The sequence below is a fragment of the Bombyx mori genome, chromosome 16 (genome assembly GCF_030269925.1).
Source record: "Bombyx mori chromosome 16, ASM3026992v2".
In the NCBI taxonomy this organism is placed as follows: domain Eukaryota; kingdom Metazoa; phylum Arthropoda; class Insecta; order Lepidoptera; family Bombycidae; genus Bombyx; species Bombyx mori.
In genome coordinates this window covers 5,296,859-5,314,640 of record NC_085122.1, presented here as the reverse complement: position 1 = coordinate 5,314,640, position 17,782 = coordinate 5,296,859, and the positions used below count along the sequence as shown (strand labels likewise).

Here is a 17,782-nt window from a genome sequence, read left to right as displayed (position 1 = left end):
CACAGCCCACCTGGTGTTAAGTGGTTACTGGAGCCCATAGACATCTACGACGTAAATGCGCCACCTACCTTGAGATATAAGTTCTAAGATCTCAAGTATAGTTACAAAGGCTGCCCCGCCCTTCAAACCGAAACGCATTACTGCTTCACGGCAGAAATAGGCAGGGTTGTAGTACCTACCCGCGAGAGGACCACCAGGCTTTTCGGGCAACGACATGATTGCTGTGAATTAGGCGTTACCTTGTAATCGTGGTTGAGTCCCATGGTGGTGCAAGTGGGACACTCCCAGGAGTTGGGCAGATCCTCGTTGAGTTGTCCGCCGGGGGGCACGCAGGCCGGATGCACGATGCTGTAGCACACCGAGCACTCGCGCAGAGACGACGGACCGTTACGACCTTTAAACATATATTGCATTTTACTACATTTTTAAACGTTCACATTCTTAAATTATTTACATAAGCAATAAACGAAATATAAGCCGCGCCAATAAAGAAACGAATCTAAAATGGCGGCGGCGATCATGCGCTCTCGCTCTAAACTATTGCTGTCTGTAGTCGCACACGGCGCGTACTGCTTGCAAAAAAAAAACATCAGTTCTGACTTTGTTCTCAGACGCGCTCTGTTTTCTCACAAATTCTGTAGTTATTTGTTGCATTTGTTCGTTATTTCGTGGTTATTTTGTTATTTATTTTACACCTCCCCCTCTGCCAGGCCACCAAAGTAAAGTACATCCTCATTTGTTTTTTTATATTTTTTTTACAATAAACAACTTTTTCTTTCTATCTTTCTTTTTATTTGTTGACCCTACCATCTGTCAGTGTAGGTACAAAAACGCCATTTTCGATTCGTTTCTTTATTGGCACGGCTTATACTAAAATGTATTAGGAACTGTTTTGAAATCAATTAATGTAATTTTACTTTTGAATCAAAATGTTGTTTTTAGTTTTCATTGTTCGAGCAAAAAATATCGTTTCTGTAAACGAAATGCAACGAAAACTTTAACTCTTTTTCCATGTTCAACAATAATTACCGGAGTTACCCTTTGCTTGGGGCGCAACCGGCGTTTGCATCCAGCCGTCCAAATGACACACCGCACAGGAAGCCGTCACTGGTAACATCGGCTGTACAGAAGAGAAAATTAATTTGACTTTTTTTCATATTTGTACTTGTAAAAATTTTAGTTAATAATTCTTATAGCATACCTGTAGACACTGTCGCATGATACACGTTTGTTTTGCACGTCCTTGACCACCGAACTTAACCATATCATGACAAAAGACGCATTCTCCACAATCGGTACGTTGACAAGCCTCGCACTTCTTACACCTGCAATGTAAAATATCAGTTAGTGTTAACCGTTAATAACAAGTAACATTATAAATAGTTTTGAAGTTATTTTCCGTACCTAGTCCTTCGGCGTCGCGGAGCAGAGTTGGCGTGTTCGGGGCGTGGCCGCGCGCCTCCCCTCCCACCGCCGCGCCCCCCGCGCCCCCCACCACCACCGCGACGCTCTGTCAGGGGAGGCTCCTCTGGACCTTACACATAATACAACAACATACACTCACGATTCTGTTATTATTTTAAGTAGACGAGCAGACGAACGCATGGAAATTCAGACATTGGGTGCTTATTGTCTCAATTTAAAAACCGGTGCAAGATTAACTTTTATGAAACATGCACTGCATAACGATTCATTACTGACTTAGGTATACAAATATCTCACGCTATCAATCAGTTTACCGAACTACGACGTCACCGTACAGTAAACTCAAAGAAAACCGGGGCCACTTATCAAACAAAAAATATTTTAACTAAGAATACATATCAATCTTGGTAAACTAAAAACCAAAAATACCTTCTACGTTTGTTTCTTTTTTTTTTCTTTTTTTTTCCTACCTAAGCTGAGAGCCTTGAGAGGTTATTTCAGCGTAACCTTAACTAGTAGGTGAGCTCACGGGGCTCAAACCTGACGACGTTGCTAACACGAACTCTAGCAAGAGCCGTGCTTCGCAGAATCTACCACCGGATCGAAAACGCGACCCACTGAGAAAATCCGGCGAGAAACTCAGTGGGTTGTGTCTGTGGGTTAATTTACTCGTCGAGCCCGATGACCGGTGTGTTTCAAAATTAAAGAATCACATTTATGAGCAGTTTTCACTCTCTCTTTTGAGGTTTTTTGTACAAAAACTTCTTGTCGATTGAATGATTAACATTGAAATTTACCTTTGAGTACTGGAACTCCAGTAACGGCCAAGTGCTGTTTATCATGACGATGTTGTTCGACCAGAGTGCGAACGTCTTTCACCAGAGCAATGGGATCCGAGAGTAATTCGGGTACCGACTTGCGAGCCGCTGGTAGCTGATGCAGATACATAACTATAGCCTGAAAGTAATATTATAACTTGTCTCAATAGCGTCGTTGACTGGTTCTCTTATTTTCTTTGAATAAATTATGTGTTATTGTGACGTCAGTTCATTCACAATTGTTTTTAACCATATTTAAAATTATTGCCAAAAATTTTTTGGCTTTTTACTTGTGGTAGGACGTCTTATGAGTACATACGGGTAAGTACCACCACCCTGCCTATTTCTGCCGTGAAGCAGTAATGCGTTTCGGTTTGAAGGGTGGGGCAGCCGTTGTACTGTAAAAACTGAGACCTTAAAACTCATATCTCAAGGTAGTGGCATTTACGTTATAGATGTCTATGGGCTCCGGTAACCATTTAACATCAGTTAGGCCATGAGTTCGTCCAGGCAACTAAGCAATAAAATAAAAAAATGTTTCAGAAATATCAAAATTTATTCTGGAAAACTTCTTCTGGTCTGTTTTAATCACAACAAAAAAACTAAAGAAAAAAAATTCAACTCACCTTGAGTCCGTGCAGTTCATTCTGTGTAAGGTGAACATGTTCAGAGGGCGCGTTGAGAGGCAAGGCCTGACACTCTGGCGCGAGGTGCGAGCGACCCAGCAACGCGGACACGTACCGGTCCAGCACGTACCACAGCATCTCCGTGAAGAATGGGTATCTGAACTTTTGTGGGACCTGACGAAGGAAAAATACATATTTTTTTATCAATATAATAACATCATATCGAGCAAGGTCGAGGGACTCCTGATTAATAGCCTTTGCAGCAGGCACTTGGAAGGAAAAAAAAAACAAATGTAATGATATAATATGTATGTAATGATAGTTATGTTATTTTTTTAAGTTACTAACATAGATTATTAGTTATTAATTTTGAGTTTTTGTTTTATTATTACTTGATATTTTGTTTTTTATAATTATTATTGCTTTTGTTTTATTCCAAGATTGTAGTTATTATTTTTATTTAATTCTGGTATACTATATGAAATGTTAATGAATGTAATATGGATGCAAAATCTGAAGTAATTGAAATAAATAAAATAAGTAATTGTTACTAACAAAATGTTATGGTTTTTAAAAAAAACTGAAATAAAGTATAAATAATAAAATTAATAATAATAATCAATGTCAGTCGATACGAATACACAGTATTAACCCTACAGAGATTTTAAATATTTTGTAATATACCAGTTTTATTAACAATACATATATTGTTCGAAACCGTTTGAAACAATAGTTTTTAATAAGCAGTTTTTTTAAACATAAAAATTACTTTATTGCATGAGATAAACACAAACCTTAGTTACGTCTTCGACTTGTGCGATTTTCAACTGTTTTTCAATGCCAAACTGATGAAGGAAATTTCCACCAAACACAAGGGAGTCGCTCGGAGTGTACACCGCGTGTATCCATCCCGTCGGAATAAAGAAGGTGTGGCCCGCTTGCAGCTTTAAACAGAGTCAATTATTTTAATTCAATATTTGTAAAATTTTGAATAAAGAATGTGTGGCCGACTTGAAGCTTTAAACAGAGTCAATTATTTTAATTCAATATTTGTAAAATTTTGAATAAAGAATGTGTGGCCGGCTTGAAGCTTTAAACAGAGTCAATTATTTTAATTCAATATTTGTAAAATTTTGAATAAAGAATGTGTGGCCGGCTTGAAGCTTTAAACAGAGTCAATTATTTTAATTCAATATTTCACGCTTTTCATCCTGTATGTCAATGACATGCTGTCTATTGATGGCATGCATTGCTATGCAGATGATAGCACGGGGGATGCGCGATATATCGGCCATCAGAGTCTCTCTCGGAGCGTGGTGCAAGAGAGACGATCAAAACTTGTGTCTGAAGTGGAGAACTCTCTGGGGCGAGTCTCCGAATGGGGTGAATTGAACTTGGTTCAATTCAACCCGATAAAGACACAAGTTTGCGCGTTCACTGCGAAGAAGGACCCCTTTGTCATGGCGCCGCAATTCCAAGGAGTATCCCTGCAACCTTCCGAGAGTATCGGGATACTTGGGGTCGACGTTTCGAGCGATGTCCAGTTTCGGAGTCATTTGGAAGGCAAAGCCAAGATGGCGTCCAAAATGCTGGGAGTCCTCAACAGAGCGAAGCGGTACTTCACGCCTGGACAAAGACTTTTGCTTTATAAAGCACAAGTCCGGCCTCGCATGGAGTACTGCTCCCATCTCTGGGCCGGGGCTCCCAAATACCAGCTTCTTCCATTTGACTCCATACAGAGGAGGGCCGTTCGGATTGTCGATAATCCCATTCTCTCGGATCGTTTGGAGCCTCTGGGTCTGCGGAGGGACTTCGGTTCCCTCTGTATTTTATACCGTATGTTCCATGGGGAGTGCTCTGAGGAATTGTTCGAGATGATACCAACATCTCGTTTTTACCATCGCACCGCCCGCCACCGGAGTAGAGTTCATCCATACTACCTGGAGCCACTGCGGTCATCCACAGTGCGTTTCCAGAGATCTTTTTTGCCACGTACCATCCGGCTATGGAATGAGCTCCCCTCCTCGGTGTTTCCCGAGCGCTATGACATGTCCTTCTTCAAACGAGGCTTGTGGAGAGTATTAAGCGGTAGGCAGCGGCTTGGCTCTGCCCCTGGCATTGCTGAAGTCCATGGGCGACGGTAACCACTCACCATCAGGTGGGCCGTATGCCCGTCTGCCTACAAAGGCAATAAAAAAAAAAAAAAAAAAAAAAAATTTGTAAAATTTTGAGATTATTTATATGATAAGAATCTATTAAAAATATACCTAATTTAAATTATCTGATTACAAATACAAAGGGAGAAATGAGATATTGTAATTCAAATTAAACTTCAGTTGATCATCATTAGTCACAATAAAGCTCACCGCATCATAAACACAATAAGTATACCTACTTACTTGTGTATTCACATTTAATATCAAACAAAAGAAGTCAATCAATAATACCTTTTACTTGAAAAAATCAAATACATACATGAACTCTGATGCATTTCTCGACTGTGTCACCAAAGAAAACATCAGACTGCTTGCCGGACAGAACCCACTTTTCATAGAGTTGCAGATTCTTTTCAGTTGGTGGAATAAGCCAAAACACCTTTGCACCTAAAAAAATGCATTTAATTGAATTCCCATGCTTTCCTCTCAAATCAAAGTTAAATCTTAAAAGTTAAAAATAAATTTCGAAATAAAAAACTCGAATTAATAAATTAAAAAATAAATTTAGGATCTATTGTTTCGCATTTATTTATAGTTATGAACAGAGTATTTAATACGCTATTGTTTTTTTAAAAGCATCTTATTTTTTTATTTTTTTTATTACTTAGATGGGTGGAAGAGCTCACAGCCCACCTGGTGTTAAGTGGTTACTGGAGCCCATACACATCTACAACGCAAATGCGCCACCCACCTTGAGATATAAGTTCTAAGGTTTAAAGTATAGTTACAACGGCTGCCCCACCCTTCAAACCGAAACGCATTATTGCTTTACGACAGAAATAGACGGGGTGGTGGCACCTACACGCGCGGACAAGTGGTCCTACCACCAGTAATTACGCAAATTATAATTTTGCGGGTCTCATTTTTGTTACATGATGTTATTCCTTCACCGTGGAAATCAATCGTGAACATTTGTTGAGTACGTATTTCATTAGAAAAATTGGTACCCGCCTGCTGGATTCGAACACCGTTGCATAGCTTCAGCGCGAATGCACCGGACGTCTTATCCTTTAGGCCACGACGACTTCAAGTTTAGTCTTAGTAGTTCTCACCTCTCAAAATGTGATACCAGACGGAAGTCCCGCCAAAATCAATGTGGAAATCTGTGTAACATCCCTTCACAGACATAAGGCAGTACTTCTGGACTTTTGGGTACATCATGTCATCGAGTGCGTTTGTAGATTCAGTCTGGAAAAATAATTAAAATATCCCATTTTTAATACGGTTTTATTAGCTTCAGACGTATGTATGTATGTTTGTATAGAATATCCACCTAAAAAATAGAAAATAAATGTTAATAGATTTGAATCAAAAATAATGTAAGAAAAAATGATTTTATTGTAAAAAAGCGTGGGGTGCTTTTCAGGATATTATCAAAATAACCTTTTTACTCATATCTGTTCATAAAATATTTAAAACTACTGATATCATGCACCCCACGCTTTTTTTACAATTAAAACATTTTTCCTTACACTATTTTTAATTCGAAATTATTAAAAAAAAAATTCTATATTTTAGTTGGATTTTCAATAAAAGCGTATTTTGTTAGTTTTTTTAAACTATTATTTATTTCTATTCAACACCTTATAATCTTATGATGTCAATAGTAGTCCCTGACAGCTCAAGGTTACATTAATTTTGTATATTAAATTTTCTCTCTTGTTTCTGAATTTCTTTTCTGAGAAAGTAGGAAAAAACTGTTTCCGAATATAGTTTGTTTATAAAACCCTAAAAAGTCGGTTGACAAATACAATAGAAAAAATACTGTACTGTTTTGCCTCAGCTTATTCCTATATTGATAATTCATTATACCGCGTATTATCATGCTGACAAATGTGTTTAATGTAAAAACATAAAGTACATTGTTTGCTACTTAATTCATCTAATACTACAATACATGTTTTTTTTAAATTTCTAAATGTCATATCATTATTTTAATATAGCACGTATTTTATATCAAACTGGCATTTCATATATTTTGTTTTGGTTATGTGAAACTGTAAACCATTAAATCACTTTTTATTTTTGGATGCAAACATAGTTTTATCTGAAAATCATATGTATCGTGTAAAGTGGGTTAATTAGTGATCAGACGTCGCCACTTGTTAGCAGTGTTGACAGCATTCATGTCATCGAGGAGGTTTTCATTTAAGACGCACGCTAAACAAACATAAAATAGGGGACGTATTCATGATATTAAGATTGATGCAGAGGGGGACGCAACGAAAAATAGAGCGTATTATAACGGTTTCCGTAAACAATACATTGCGATTCAAAGAATTGAAAACAATATTTTTTAAGTTTAGATCATTGAACTTTATATACATAACAAAATTTACATGAAGCATTGGCACGATTTCCCTTTTATTGAATATCGACTTTATGACATACTTTTTCGTAACATCCATATCAATTTTTTTTAAATACAACTTTTTTTTTTGCAATTCAAGTCAAGTTAACCTCGTACATTTCATATTCAAAATATTCGAAAAATGACATCTCATAATGCCCGTGATTATAATAAACAATGAACGAGTTATCAATCGTCTACTGCATTTTTGATATCACGCTATAAATTTTCTAACTTATTAGAGCTTTGCAATTGTTTAGGAAATTAAATCATGGCTGTTCTAGTGTAATTTAGAACAACAAAGTATTTGGTAATTAAGTATGAACGAGCAAAACAGTCATTAAGAATATTTTTATTTTATTTTCTCCTTAAATAAAATATGGTAAAAATTTATATATAAGAGGGCAATTTAAACAATTCGTTTAATCGTGTAAGATGAGCCAAATTTTAATCAAATATTATAAACACAGTTAGTTGCATCTACGTACGCCTATTGAATAACCGGTTTGTCTTAATACTGAGACTTTTTTTTTATTGCTAAGATGGGTGGACGAGCTCACAGCCCACCTGGTGTTAAGTGGTTACTGGAGCCCATAGACATCTACAAAGTAATTTTTTTTTTTTTATTGCCTTTGTAGGCAGACGGGCATACGGCCCACCTGATGGGGAGTGGTTACCGTCGCCCATGGACTTCAGCAATGCCAGGGGCAGAGCCAAGCAGCTGCCTGCCGCTCAATACTCTCCACAAGCCTCGTTTGAAGAAGGACATGTCATAGCGCTCGGGAAACACCGAGGAGGGGAGCTCATTCCATAGCCGGATGGTACGTGGCAAAAAAGATCTCTGGAAACGCACTGTGGATGACCGCAGTGGCTCCAGGTAGTATGGATGAACTCTACTCCGGTTGCGGGCGGTGCGATGGTAAAAACGAGATGCTGGTATCATCTCGAACAATTCCTCAGAGCACTCCCCATGGAACATACGGTATAAAATACAGAGGGAACCGAAGTCCCTCCGCAGACCCAGTAAATGCGCCACCCACCTTGAGATGTAAGTTCTAAGGTCTCAGTATAGTTACAACCGCTGCCCCACCCTTCAAACCGAAACGCATTACTACTTCACGGCAGAAATAGGCAGGGTGGTGGTACCTATCCGCGCGGACTCACAAGAGGTCCTACCACCAGTCAGTCAGTCAAACTTATGAACAAAATGCAAATACACGTCGTTTCAATTCATTTAGTCAGTATAATCGGTCCCTTGATTTACGTAATCGTATTCATGGTGATGTTTCCTTCAGAATTAATATTAAGGAATGGTGACTCGCTTTTTGTATCTCGAAAAAATTGTGTCGGTATTAAATATGAACACATTAACAGTTTTTTTTTTAAATTTTGTGTCTAAAACCTACATTTATGTTCAATACCGTCTTTACCATAAGGGCACACGGGGCCCGTGCCCAGGGCCCCCATTCTCAGGGGGGCCCCGAAAGACCGACAATTTCTCTCACACGTTTATTCTCAAAACATTTTTGTCGGGCACATTACACTTTTTTCAGAAATCAGTAATCAGAAGGTATTTACAAGGCATATACTATGCCTATAACAGAAGATTTTGCTCAACAGAAATCCAGAAAGAAACCGTTATCGAAATCGTAACCAAAAAACATTAATATCGATAATGATATATTATATCATACTGTATTTGATTACCTATAATAAATGGTCATACTCAGTAAAAAAATGTTATTATAATTCGCTTTTTTTACTTTCCAAAAGGGCCTCAAATTCTTGTGTGCCCAAGGGCCCCATCCTAGTTTAAGACGTCCCTGTTTATGTTGTAGTTAAGTTATAGATTTCCCATAATATATGTCAGACTGCTATTTAAAGGAAAAGAATCTTTTTTTTTTTAATTACGGTTGATTTTTATTTTTTATGTTCAGTGTACATAAATTAGCACGGGCAAAATTATGTAAAATCGTTTATGAAGAAAACTTATGCTAGTCGTAAAGTTCATCGTATCCAAATACGCGTGCAACGGAAGATTTGCTCATGTATCGGACGCAGGGACGTTTATGATGTTAAATTTACACATACATTTTATGGTTGATACGTTCAAACCAATTGAATTCATTACAGAAAGCTGGTTATCGATTCGCGTAGCTGAATCTTTTATCATTTGCAATTTATTATGAATAATAAACTTTGCTAACAAGCTCACTCCCCCACCGATCCTATATTCAATAGAATTAATTAAGCTTGGCTTCCTATAGATCGATCGCGTACAAACCAAACCAAAAAGACGCGTCGGCTATAAATTTAATTCTCTACTTTTCGGTATTCGATATTGAGATCACTTGAGGTCGAAACTCGGCACACAGAATAAAAGCATTTTTAACTAAAGTACAAAATTCACGTAAATAGTTTTAAACTTACCTGTTGATCCTTCAAATGTCGAGGCCAGACGGTATCGACCCAATCTATCAGGCGTACAATACGCGGAGCTTGCACGTAGTTCTCGAGGCGAGTGTGCGAAAACTCCAGAGAGATTACGTTCAAGAGACGCTCTTTGTTCGGATCGTCATAGTAACGCTGCCAATCCTATTTAAAAAAAAAGTCACCTATAATACATACGTTACTAAAAACATACACTATATATTAAATATTACGGTTATTTATAGTCACCGTAAGTCATAGCGTTTAATAATAGAGCTGAAATTTAATAAAGAAAAGCATTGTGAGAATACTTAAATATTTAGTTTGTTATTTTATCAATGAAAATTTATATAATAAGTTATCTCTATTGACGATGTTTGAAGAACTATAAAAAGTATCCGGCTTAGTCACGAAAACCAGGTAACAAATTGAGTTTATTTTAATCAATATAAGCCGAAATTATGCTTAACTTTTTTTCACTTCAAAATGTTCATTAAATGTTGTTCAGTTTTAAATTGCAGATTCTAAATAAACAATGGCAGTTTAGTTTACTATCAAATTGTTAAGCCGAACAACAATACTATCTCCTTTTTTTATTAATTCAATGTTGAAGCAATATCTATATGCTATCAGCATTTTTTATGAAGTATATACATCTGAAGGACAAGGACGTGTAGGTTGAAAAACCCCATAGGGACAGCCCACTGAGTTTCTCGCCAGATCTCAGTGGGTCGCGATTCCGATCCGATGGTAGATTCTGCGAAGCACTGCTCTTGCTAGGGCTAGTGTTAGCAAATTCTCTGAGGTTGAGCGTTTGAGCAGCCTGCCCGTCCGGGCGTAGCTGGAATAGTTTCTTGGGTTACCAGCGAATAGGTAGGGGAAAAAAAAGTTTAAAAACTTAAGTTCGTTACTATGTCCCAAGGCTTAATTTTACAGTTTACGTATGGTTTGAAACAAATAAGATGGCAGTGCGGACGGTTCTGTTATAACTGACCCCAGCGTTTGTATGTTAAGATACTATTTTTTATTCGTTTACCGGGCAACAGTTAGCACAGCTTAAATTTTAATTAATTGTAAATATTTATTTATTTTATAATTTGCGTAATTACTGATGGTAGGACCTCTTGTGAGTTTGCACGGGTAGGTACCACCAACATGCCTATTTCTGCCGTGAAGCAGTAATGCGCATTACTGCGACGTAACTATACTGAGACCTTAGAACTTATATCTCAAGGTATGTGGCGGCATTTACGTTGTAGATTTCTATGGACTCCGGTATCCGCTTAACACCAGGTGGTCCGTGAGCTATAAAAAAAACATGAAACGCAACTAATTACTCTAAAAAAACAAGCCATTTTGCTTCTTAATATACAGGCTTAGGCGCAGATCAGCAAAATCGGTCATTAAAAACAACTTTTAAAAATTGTGCATTTTTGCAACATCAAAATGTAGTAAAGGAATTAATTGTCAGTTAAGAGAGTTATTTAAGGGAGAAGATTTGCTTATTTTAAGAATAGTTATAGCACGAGAAAAGAAAAATTCTTGAGTAATAGTTTTATTTTTCCAACTGGAAAGGCAAAGGTGTCATACCATACAGCCTAATCTTTTATATGAAAAATTCTTGATAGCTAGTTTAAAAATAGACTGACATAAATTGATTATCACGTGGCTTATATTCATTTTACGGTTTCAAACAAGGAGTTTACAATACAATAAACAATAAAACTTAGCATTAATAAAGGAAAGGACAGTACTTTTTTTTTATTTCTTGCAATATTGATCTATCTAGTTTTTTTGCCAGAAAGCAGGAAGTTAGGGTAGCTAGCATACGATCCTTTGACGGTGATATACTAACGCACGATGATTAATTCAAATATTATTAATTTATAGGTCACTATTTCACAATTCCACAATCGTCACTATTTCACAAGAATAGTGATTGGGTGATTGTTTTAATTTAATTAACATCCATTATAGCCATTTTATTATTTTATAATTATTTATGACACTTTAGATATTTTTATACATAACCACCTTTTATTCTGATTAATGGTGTTCATGTTTGTCTATTCCCGAAAAATGTGAATTTATTGTTTCCTTGTAACACTGATCAGGCCCCTGAAACTGCGATACTTTGAGACAAATATTTTTTTGTGTGGATGGCCCTAAACTTATATGTTGCTAAAGTTAAAGCATTTAATTATTGTACAACTAAACACAGATAATAGAAAATTAATAAATCATACAGGTCTTTATTTGTTATAGACAAATTGATTAAATTTTATTTGTGGTTTCTGAATATTTACAAAATCCTTCATTAAAAATAAAATATAGGATAGGTAATATGCTACTGTCATCTACCGGAGCAATGATAAACTAATCAAAGCGAAGCCATCTAGTGGCCGACGCCCGTAAACATTTTTGTTGAGTGCTTGAGTTGCTTATCTATAACTAATTTATGTGTATTATCTATGACACTGATAGCTGAGTAAGCGGCGGCCTTCACGTTCTGATGTCTATGGACTCACACCCACCTCGTCTACCCACGTCAAGCAATGAATGATAAAAAACATGCCAACCCTAATTATTTTTCGTAAATACTTTACTCCATTATGTGACGCTTTATATAATACGCATTTCCTCCGAATTTCTTGCCAATGATCTCAAAGTAAATTTTTCTATAGAATGGAAATATACGGTATAACAAATTATAAGGGCTGCGTTTTTTTTAACATTTTCTACGGAATCCTAAAATGAGTTTATGTAACAAAGTGAAAAAAATCAGTGATTCTTACAACTTGTTCAAAAATACGTTAACACAATTAAATTTCCATATAAAAATTACTTTCCCGGAGCTTTTGAAATGTTTCAATACGAAAACATTTTGAAGTTTTAAATATCCTTATGCATAAAAAAAAAACATGCCCGCTGAGTTTCTTGCCAATTCTTCTCAGGACGGAGGCTAATTCTTGTGAATTGGCGGTAATTCTTTTGACGTTCAACAAGTATGTACTTTCATTTATGTTGAATAAAACTTTTTTGATTTGACTTGATTTGATTTGAAAGAATTAAGGTCGAATTCCAGAAACGAAAGAATTAAAAACCTTAATAAAACAAAAAAACCAGAATACCGACCGGAACAGAGCATTTTTTGTAAAAGGGTTCTGTATGAAATATCCTTTACAAAGTTCGATACGCTGTCAAGACATATACTCGTAGTAAATATATGTATTGTCAAGAAATATAATACATATATGTATAAATATAATAAAAGTACAACACGTTGCATGTCGCAGGAAATAAGTGAAGATGACGCAACAATATAAGGGTGAGGGGCATCTGAAAGATCGCGTTCAGGACCGTCAGATCCGAGGAATGAGACTTAATGAGACGGACGTATGAATAAGTTTATTCTAACATCATAGAGTTTTCCTTCCATATATTATAATGTTTCTACTTTGTATGTTTAAAAAACAATGACATATAACAATAGACACTTTAAAACATTGTATAGATTTTTTTTTGTATTTTAATAGACGGTCATAAACATTGCTGTCATGAAAATCTAAGAGAGCGATTTATAAAATTTTTACATTATCTGTGTGGAGCGCGTGAAAATTCAAATTTAGTTATTCAAAACAGTCGGGTAGCTGATTTCATAATGTATTTGTTGTTTGTTCGATGTGGAAAAATACGATCGAGAATCAAAATAAAATAAAAAAACAAAAAGTATCCGATATCAAACTTGTGTTTGTCGAAATGTTAACATTCGTTGATGATGATGTTGGAATATTTGTTAAAGAATAGTTTGTAACACTAGTCTGTGGAACATGAATCTGTATAATCTACACTGCTCTATGGTAACTAAATAAAAAGTACTCCGTGATGGCTGATTAAAACAATTCTTTTTATTTCTCTGATCGATCGCTATAACGCTGCATAAAACTCAACAGGTTATGGGCCCAGAGTACCCAAAGTGCCTAGAAATTTCGCAAGGTGAGAAAAGTAGTACAAGTTGGAATATAATGTAAAAATAATAGTGTCCATTGTTCGAAATATTTTGGTAAAAAACAAAAAACAAAAAAAAAATGGCGTCAACAGTTCCAGTAACAAACGCCATAAATTATTACCCACAACTTAACGTGGAAAATTACAATAGCTGGAAGTTTCGACTGAGATGTCTATTAGACGAAAAATCTTTGTTAGAGGTAGCGTCAAGTGGCGTTATAGAATTAAAACAAAAAACTGCTGATGCGGCTGCAAAAGCCTTAATAGTAAAATGTGTACCCGATAAGTACTTGGACATCATAAAAGATGCAACAACTAGCTACACAATGTTAGCCAGTCTGGATAAAGTTTTTGAGAGAAAAGGTATTTTCACTAAATTACACTTGCGAAGAAAGTTATTGTCTCTTAAGCTGAGGGATGATAAATTGGAAGACTATTTCATGAGATTTGAAAGTCTGATTAGAGAAATAGAAAATATTGATAAAAAGATGGATGAAGAAGATAAAATATGTTATTTGCTGACGGGTATGTCGGAAAAGTACAACACAGTGATAACTGCTATTGAAACAATGTCTGCAGATAAAATTGACATGGAGTTTGTCAAGGCTCGGTTATTGGACGAAGAACTCAAACTGAATAATAAAGGTGAAGAGTATAATGATACAAAGAATGATTGTAAGTTTTACTGCCTCAAGTGTAGAATGTTATCGTTGCCACAAAAAGGGCCATTTTGCACGTGAATGTAGAAGCAGAGGTCGTGGCTATTCAAGGAGAAACATTAATAATAAAGGTATATGTGGTAAAAACAGAACTGGAGAACAAAATAATATGACAGAAAGCATCCCAGAGAATAAATATAATTTTCTAGCAATAACGGAGTGTAATCTAAGTAGAGAAGACAAATTTATAGAATTTATAATAGATTCAGGAGCTACAGAAAATCTTATCAAGGAAGAATTAGAGAAATACATGTATGAAATTAAAAAACTACCAGATAAAATAAAAATTAAGATTGCAAATGGAGAAATATTAGAGGCTGACAAGAAAGGAAAGATAACCATAAGAGATAAAAATAATAATACTATAAATATAGAAGCGTTAATGGTCCCAGGGATTTATCATAATATAATATCTGTAAGAAACTTAAATATGAAAGGAAATAAAGTTGTTTTTACAAAATTTGGAGCACACATAATAAATGGAAGAAAAGTCTTAAAATGTTCAGATAGAAATGGTTTATATATAGTACAAGGCGAAATAATACTAATAGAAGAAGCGAACTCAAGTGTACAGCAAGACAAAAATATTTGGCACCAACGTCTCGGACACTTAAATAGGAAATCATTAAAAATTATGGGTTTACCTGTGTCTGATGAAACATGTGGTCCTTGCATGAAGGGAAAATCTACTCGTTTACCATTCTATCCAGTTGACAGGCCAAGAAGTAGAAAAATAGGAGAATTATTGCATACAGATATTGGAGGTCCTGTATCACCAATTTCTTATGATGAAAAACAATATTACCAGACCATAACTGATGATTTTTCTCATTTTGTGACTGTTTATCTATTAAAGAATAAATCTGAAGCCACAAGAAATTTAATAAATCATATAAAGGAGTTAGAAAGACAAAAGGAAACTAAAGTTAAACGCATAAGATGTGATAATGGTGGAGAGTTCACCGCTGGCTGTTTGAAGCAATTTTGTATGGAAAATGGAATTATAATAGAGTATAGTCAACCTTACACACCACAACAAAATGGTGTGGCAGAGAGGCTAAACAGAACATTACTAGATAAGTCAAGAACTTTATTAAGTGAAACTGGATTACCTAAATATTTGTGGTCTGAGGCTATAATGTGTGCAGCATATCAATTGAATCGATGCCCATCAAGATCTATAAAGTATAAGATACCAGCTGAAATATACTACGGACTAGAAAATGTTAACTTGAACAAGTTAAAGGTATTTGGTTCTAAAGCATGGTATACGTGTGTCCCACAGAATAAGAAATTAGATAATAGAGCTGAAGAAGCCATTATGGTTGGCTATGGCAAACAAGGTTATAGATTATGGAATCCAAAAACAACAGAAATAATATTCTGCAGAGATGTCAAGTTTGATGAAAAGTACTATGAACATAAAAACAGTATTAAAAATAACAACTATATTTATTTACCAGAAGAGGACACACAAAATGAAGTTATGTGCAATGATAAAAATAAAATTGAGGAAGAAAAAGTAATACAGAAAAATGAAGAGACAGACACAAAAAGAACTAGATCAGGAAGGATAATAAAGCAACCTGATTATCTAAAGAATTTTGGGACGTACACAGCATATTGTTACTTAGTGTGTAATGACCCAGAAAGCTATGAAGAAGCGATAAAAGAAGTTTCATGGAAAGAAGCTATACATAAGGAATTAGCAGCACTTGAGAACTTACAAAGCTGGGAAGAGACTAAACTACCGAAAGGAAAATAGCTATAGACACTAAGTGGGTTTTTAGAACGAAAGACGATGGCACTAAGAAAGCCAGATTAGTCGCTCGAGGTTTTCAAATAAAAAATTATGAGAATGAAATATTCTACAGTCCTGTAGTAAGAATGTCTACGATAAGAGCATTTTTTGTAAAAGCTATCCAAGAAGGATACAAATTAAGGCAATTGGATATTCCTACAGCCTTTCTCAATGGATTTCTTGATAGTGAAGTTTATATAAAAATACCCAAAGGCAAAGAAAACAAAGATGGAATAGTTTTGAGGTTAAAGAGAGCATTGTATGGATTAAAAGAAAGCCCTAAATGCTGGAACATGAGATTTGATGAATTTGCAAGAAAGAATGGATTGATACAGTCATTACATGATTGTTGTCTATACACAGATAAAAATATATGGCTTATAATATTTGTAGATGATATTTTATTAATTGGAATGGAAAAGGATACAGAAAAAATTATTAATAAATTGAAGCAAGAATTTAAAGCTAAAGATTTAGGACAGATTGAGAAATATCTTGGTATGGAAATTAAACAGGAAGAAAGTAAATTAACGATTAAACAAGAAAAGATAATTGAGAAGATACTAGAAAAATTTGGAATGTCAGAATGTAAAGGTATAGGAACACCTATGGAGGTAAATTTTCAAATAAACAAAAATGAGAAGATTATTGATGTACCATATCGACAACTCATAGGAAGCATAATGTATTTGGCTACTATGTCCAGACCAGATCTGCAGTTTGCTGTATCATATCTTAGCAGATACCTAGACTGTCCTACTCAACAGACTTGGAAAGCTGGAAAGAGAATTCTGCAATACCTAAAAGCTACAAAAGACAAAATGTTAGTTTTTCAAAAAAGGAATAATCTAGATGTGGATTTATGTGCATATTCAGACTCTGATTGGGCAGGTGATATTGTTGATCGCAAAAGTGTCAGTGGGGGTATCATAATGTGTAGTGATAATCCTGTATTTTGGTACTCTAGAAAACAAAGTTGTGTTGCATTATCGACAGCAGAATCAGAGTACATTGCTAGTGCTTGTTGTGCTCAAGAGTTAGTGTATTTGAAAGGTGTACTGTGTGATTTTGGATATGAATGTAAATTGACTTTATTTATGGATAATAAGGGAGCAATATGTTTAGCGAAGTCAAATGAAAACTCTAAAAGGAGTAAGCATATTGATATAAGGATGCACTATATTAAGGACTTGGTGAGGAATAATGTATTAGATATTGAATATGTGTCATCTGATAAAAATATTGCTGATATTTGTACAAAATCTTTATGCAAAGAAAAGTTTGTATTTTTTAGAAGTTTGTTACTAAAGTAATGAAAGATATTTGAAACGTAAACATTAATGTGTAGATTAATATTAGATAAGATACATTGTTAAAGTTCTTTAATTT

The 17,782-nt window shown here is 35.3% G+C and overlaps 1 protein-coding gene across 2 annotated transcripts in view; it reads right to left on the bottom strand.

Moving 5' to 3' along the window:
* Positions 1–17,782, bottom strand: part of LOC101739693 (jmjC domain-containing histone demethylation protein 1) — a 38,756-nt gene that overhangs the window by 7,984 nt on the left and 12,990 nt on the right. Inside the window, exons 4-13 of one of the 2 annotated variants that reach the window (XM_004928849.5) lie at positions 9,866–10,030; positions 6,138–6,273; positions 5,345–5,472; positions 3,664–3,813; positions 2,870–3,043; positions 2,223–2,382; positions 1,405–1,534; positions 1,202–1,325; positions 1,030–1,120; positions 240–394 (exon numbers count right to left, since the gene is read on the bottom strand). In XM_004928849.5, coding sequence (XP_004928906.1) covers positions 240–394; positions 1,030–1,120; positions 1,202–1,325; positions 1,405–1,534; positions 2,223–2,382; positions 2,870–3,043; positions 3,664–3,813; positions 5,345–5,472; positions 6,138–6,273; positions 9,866–10,030 — 1,413 coding nt within the window. The remainder of the gene's footprint in view (positions 1–239; positions 395–1,029; positions 1,121–1,201; positions 1,326–1,404; positions 1,535–2,222; positions 2,383–2,869; positions 3,044–3,663; positions 3,814–5,344; positions 5,473–6,137; positions 6,274–9,865; positions 10,031–17,782) is intronic. The other variant, XM_021349714.2, reaches the window with a different exon arrangement.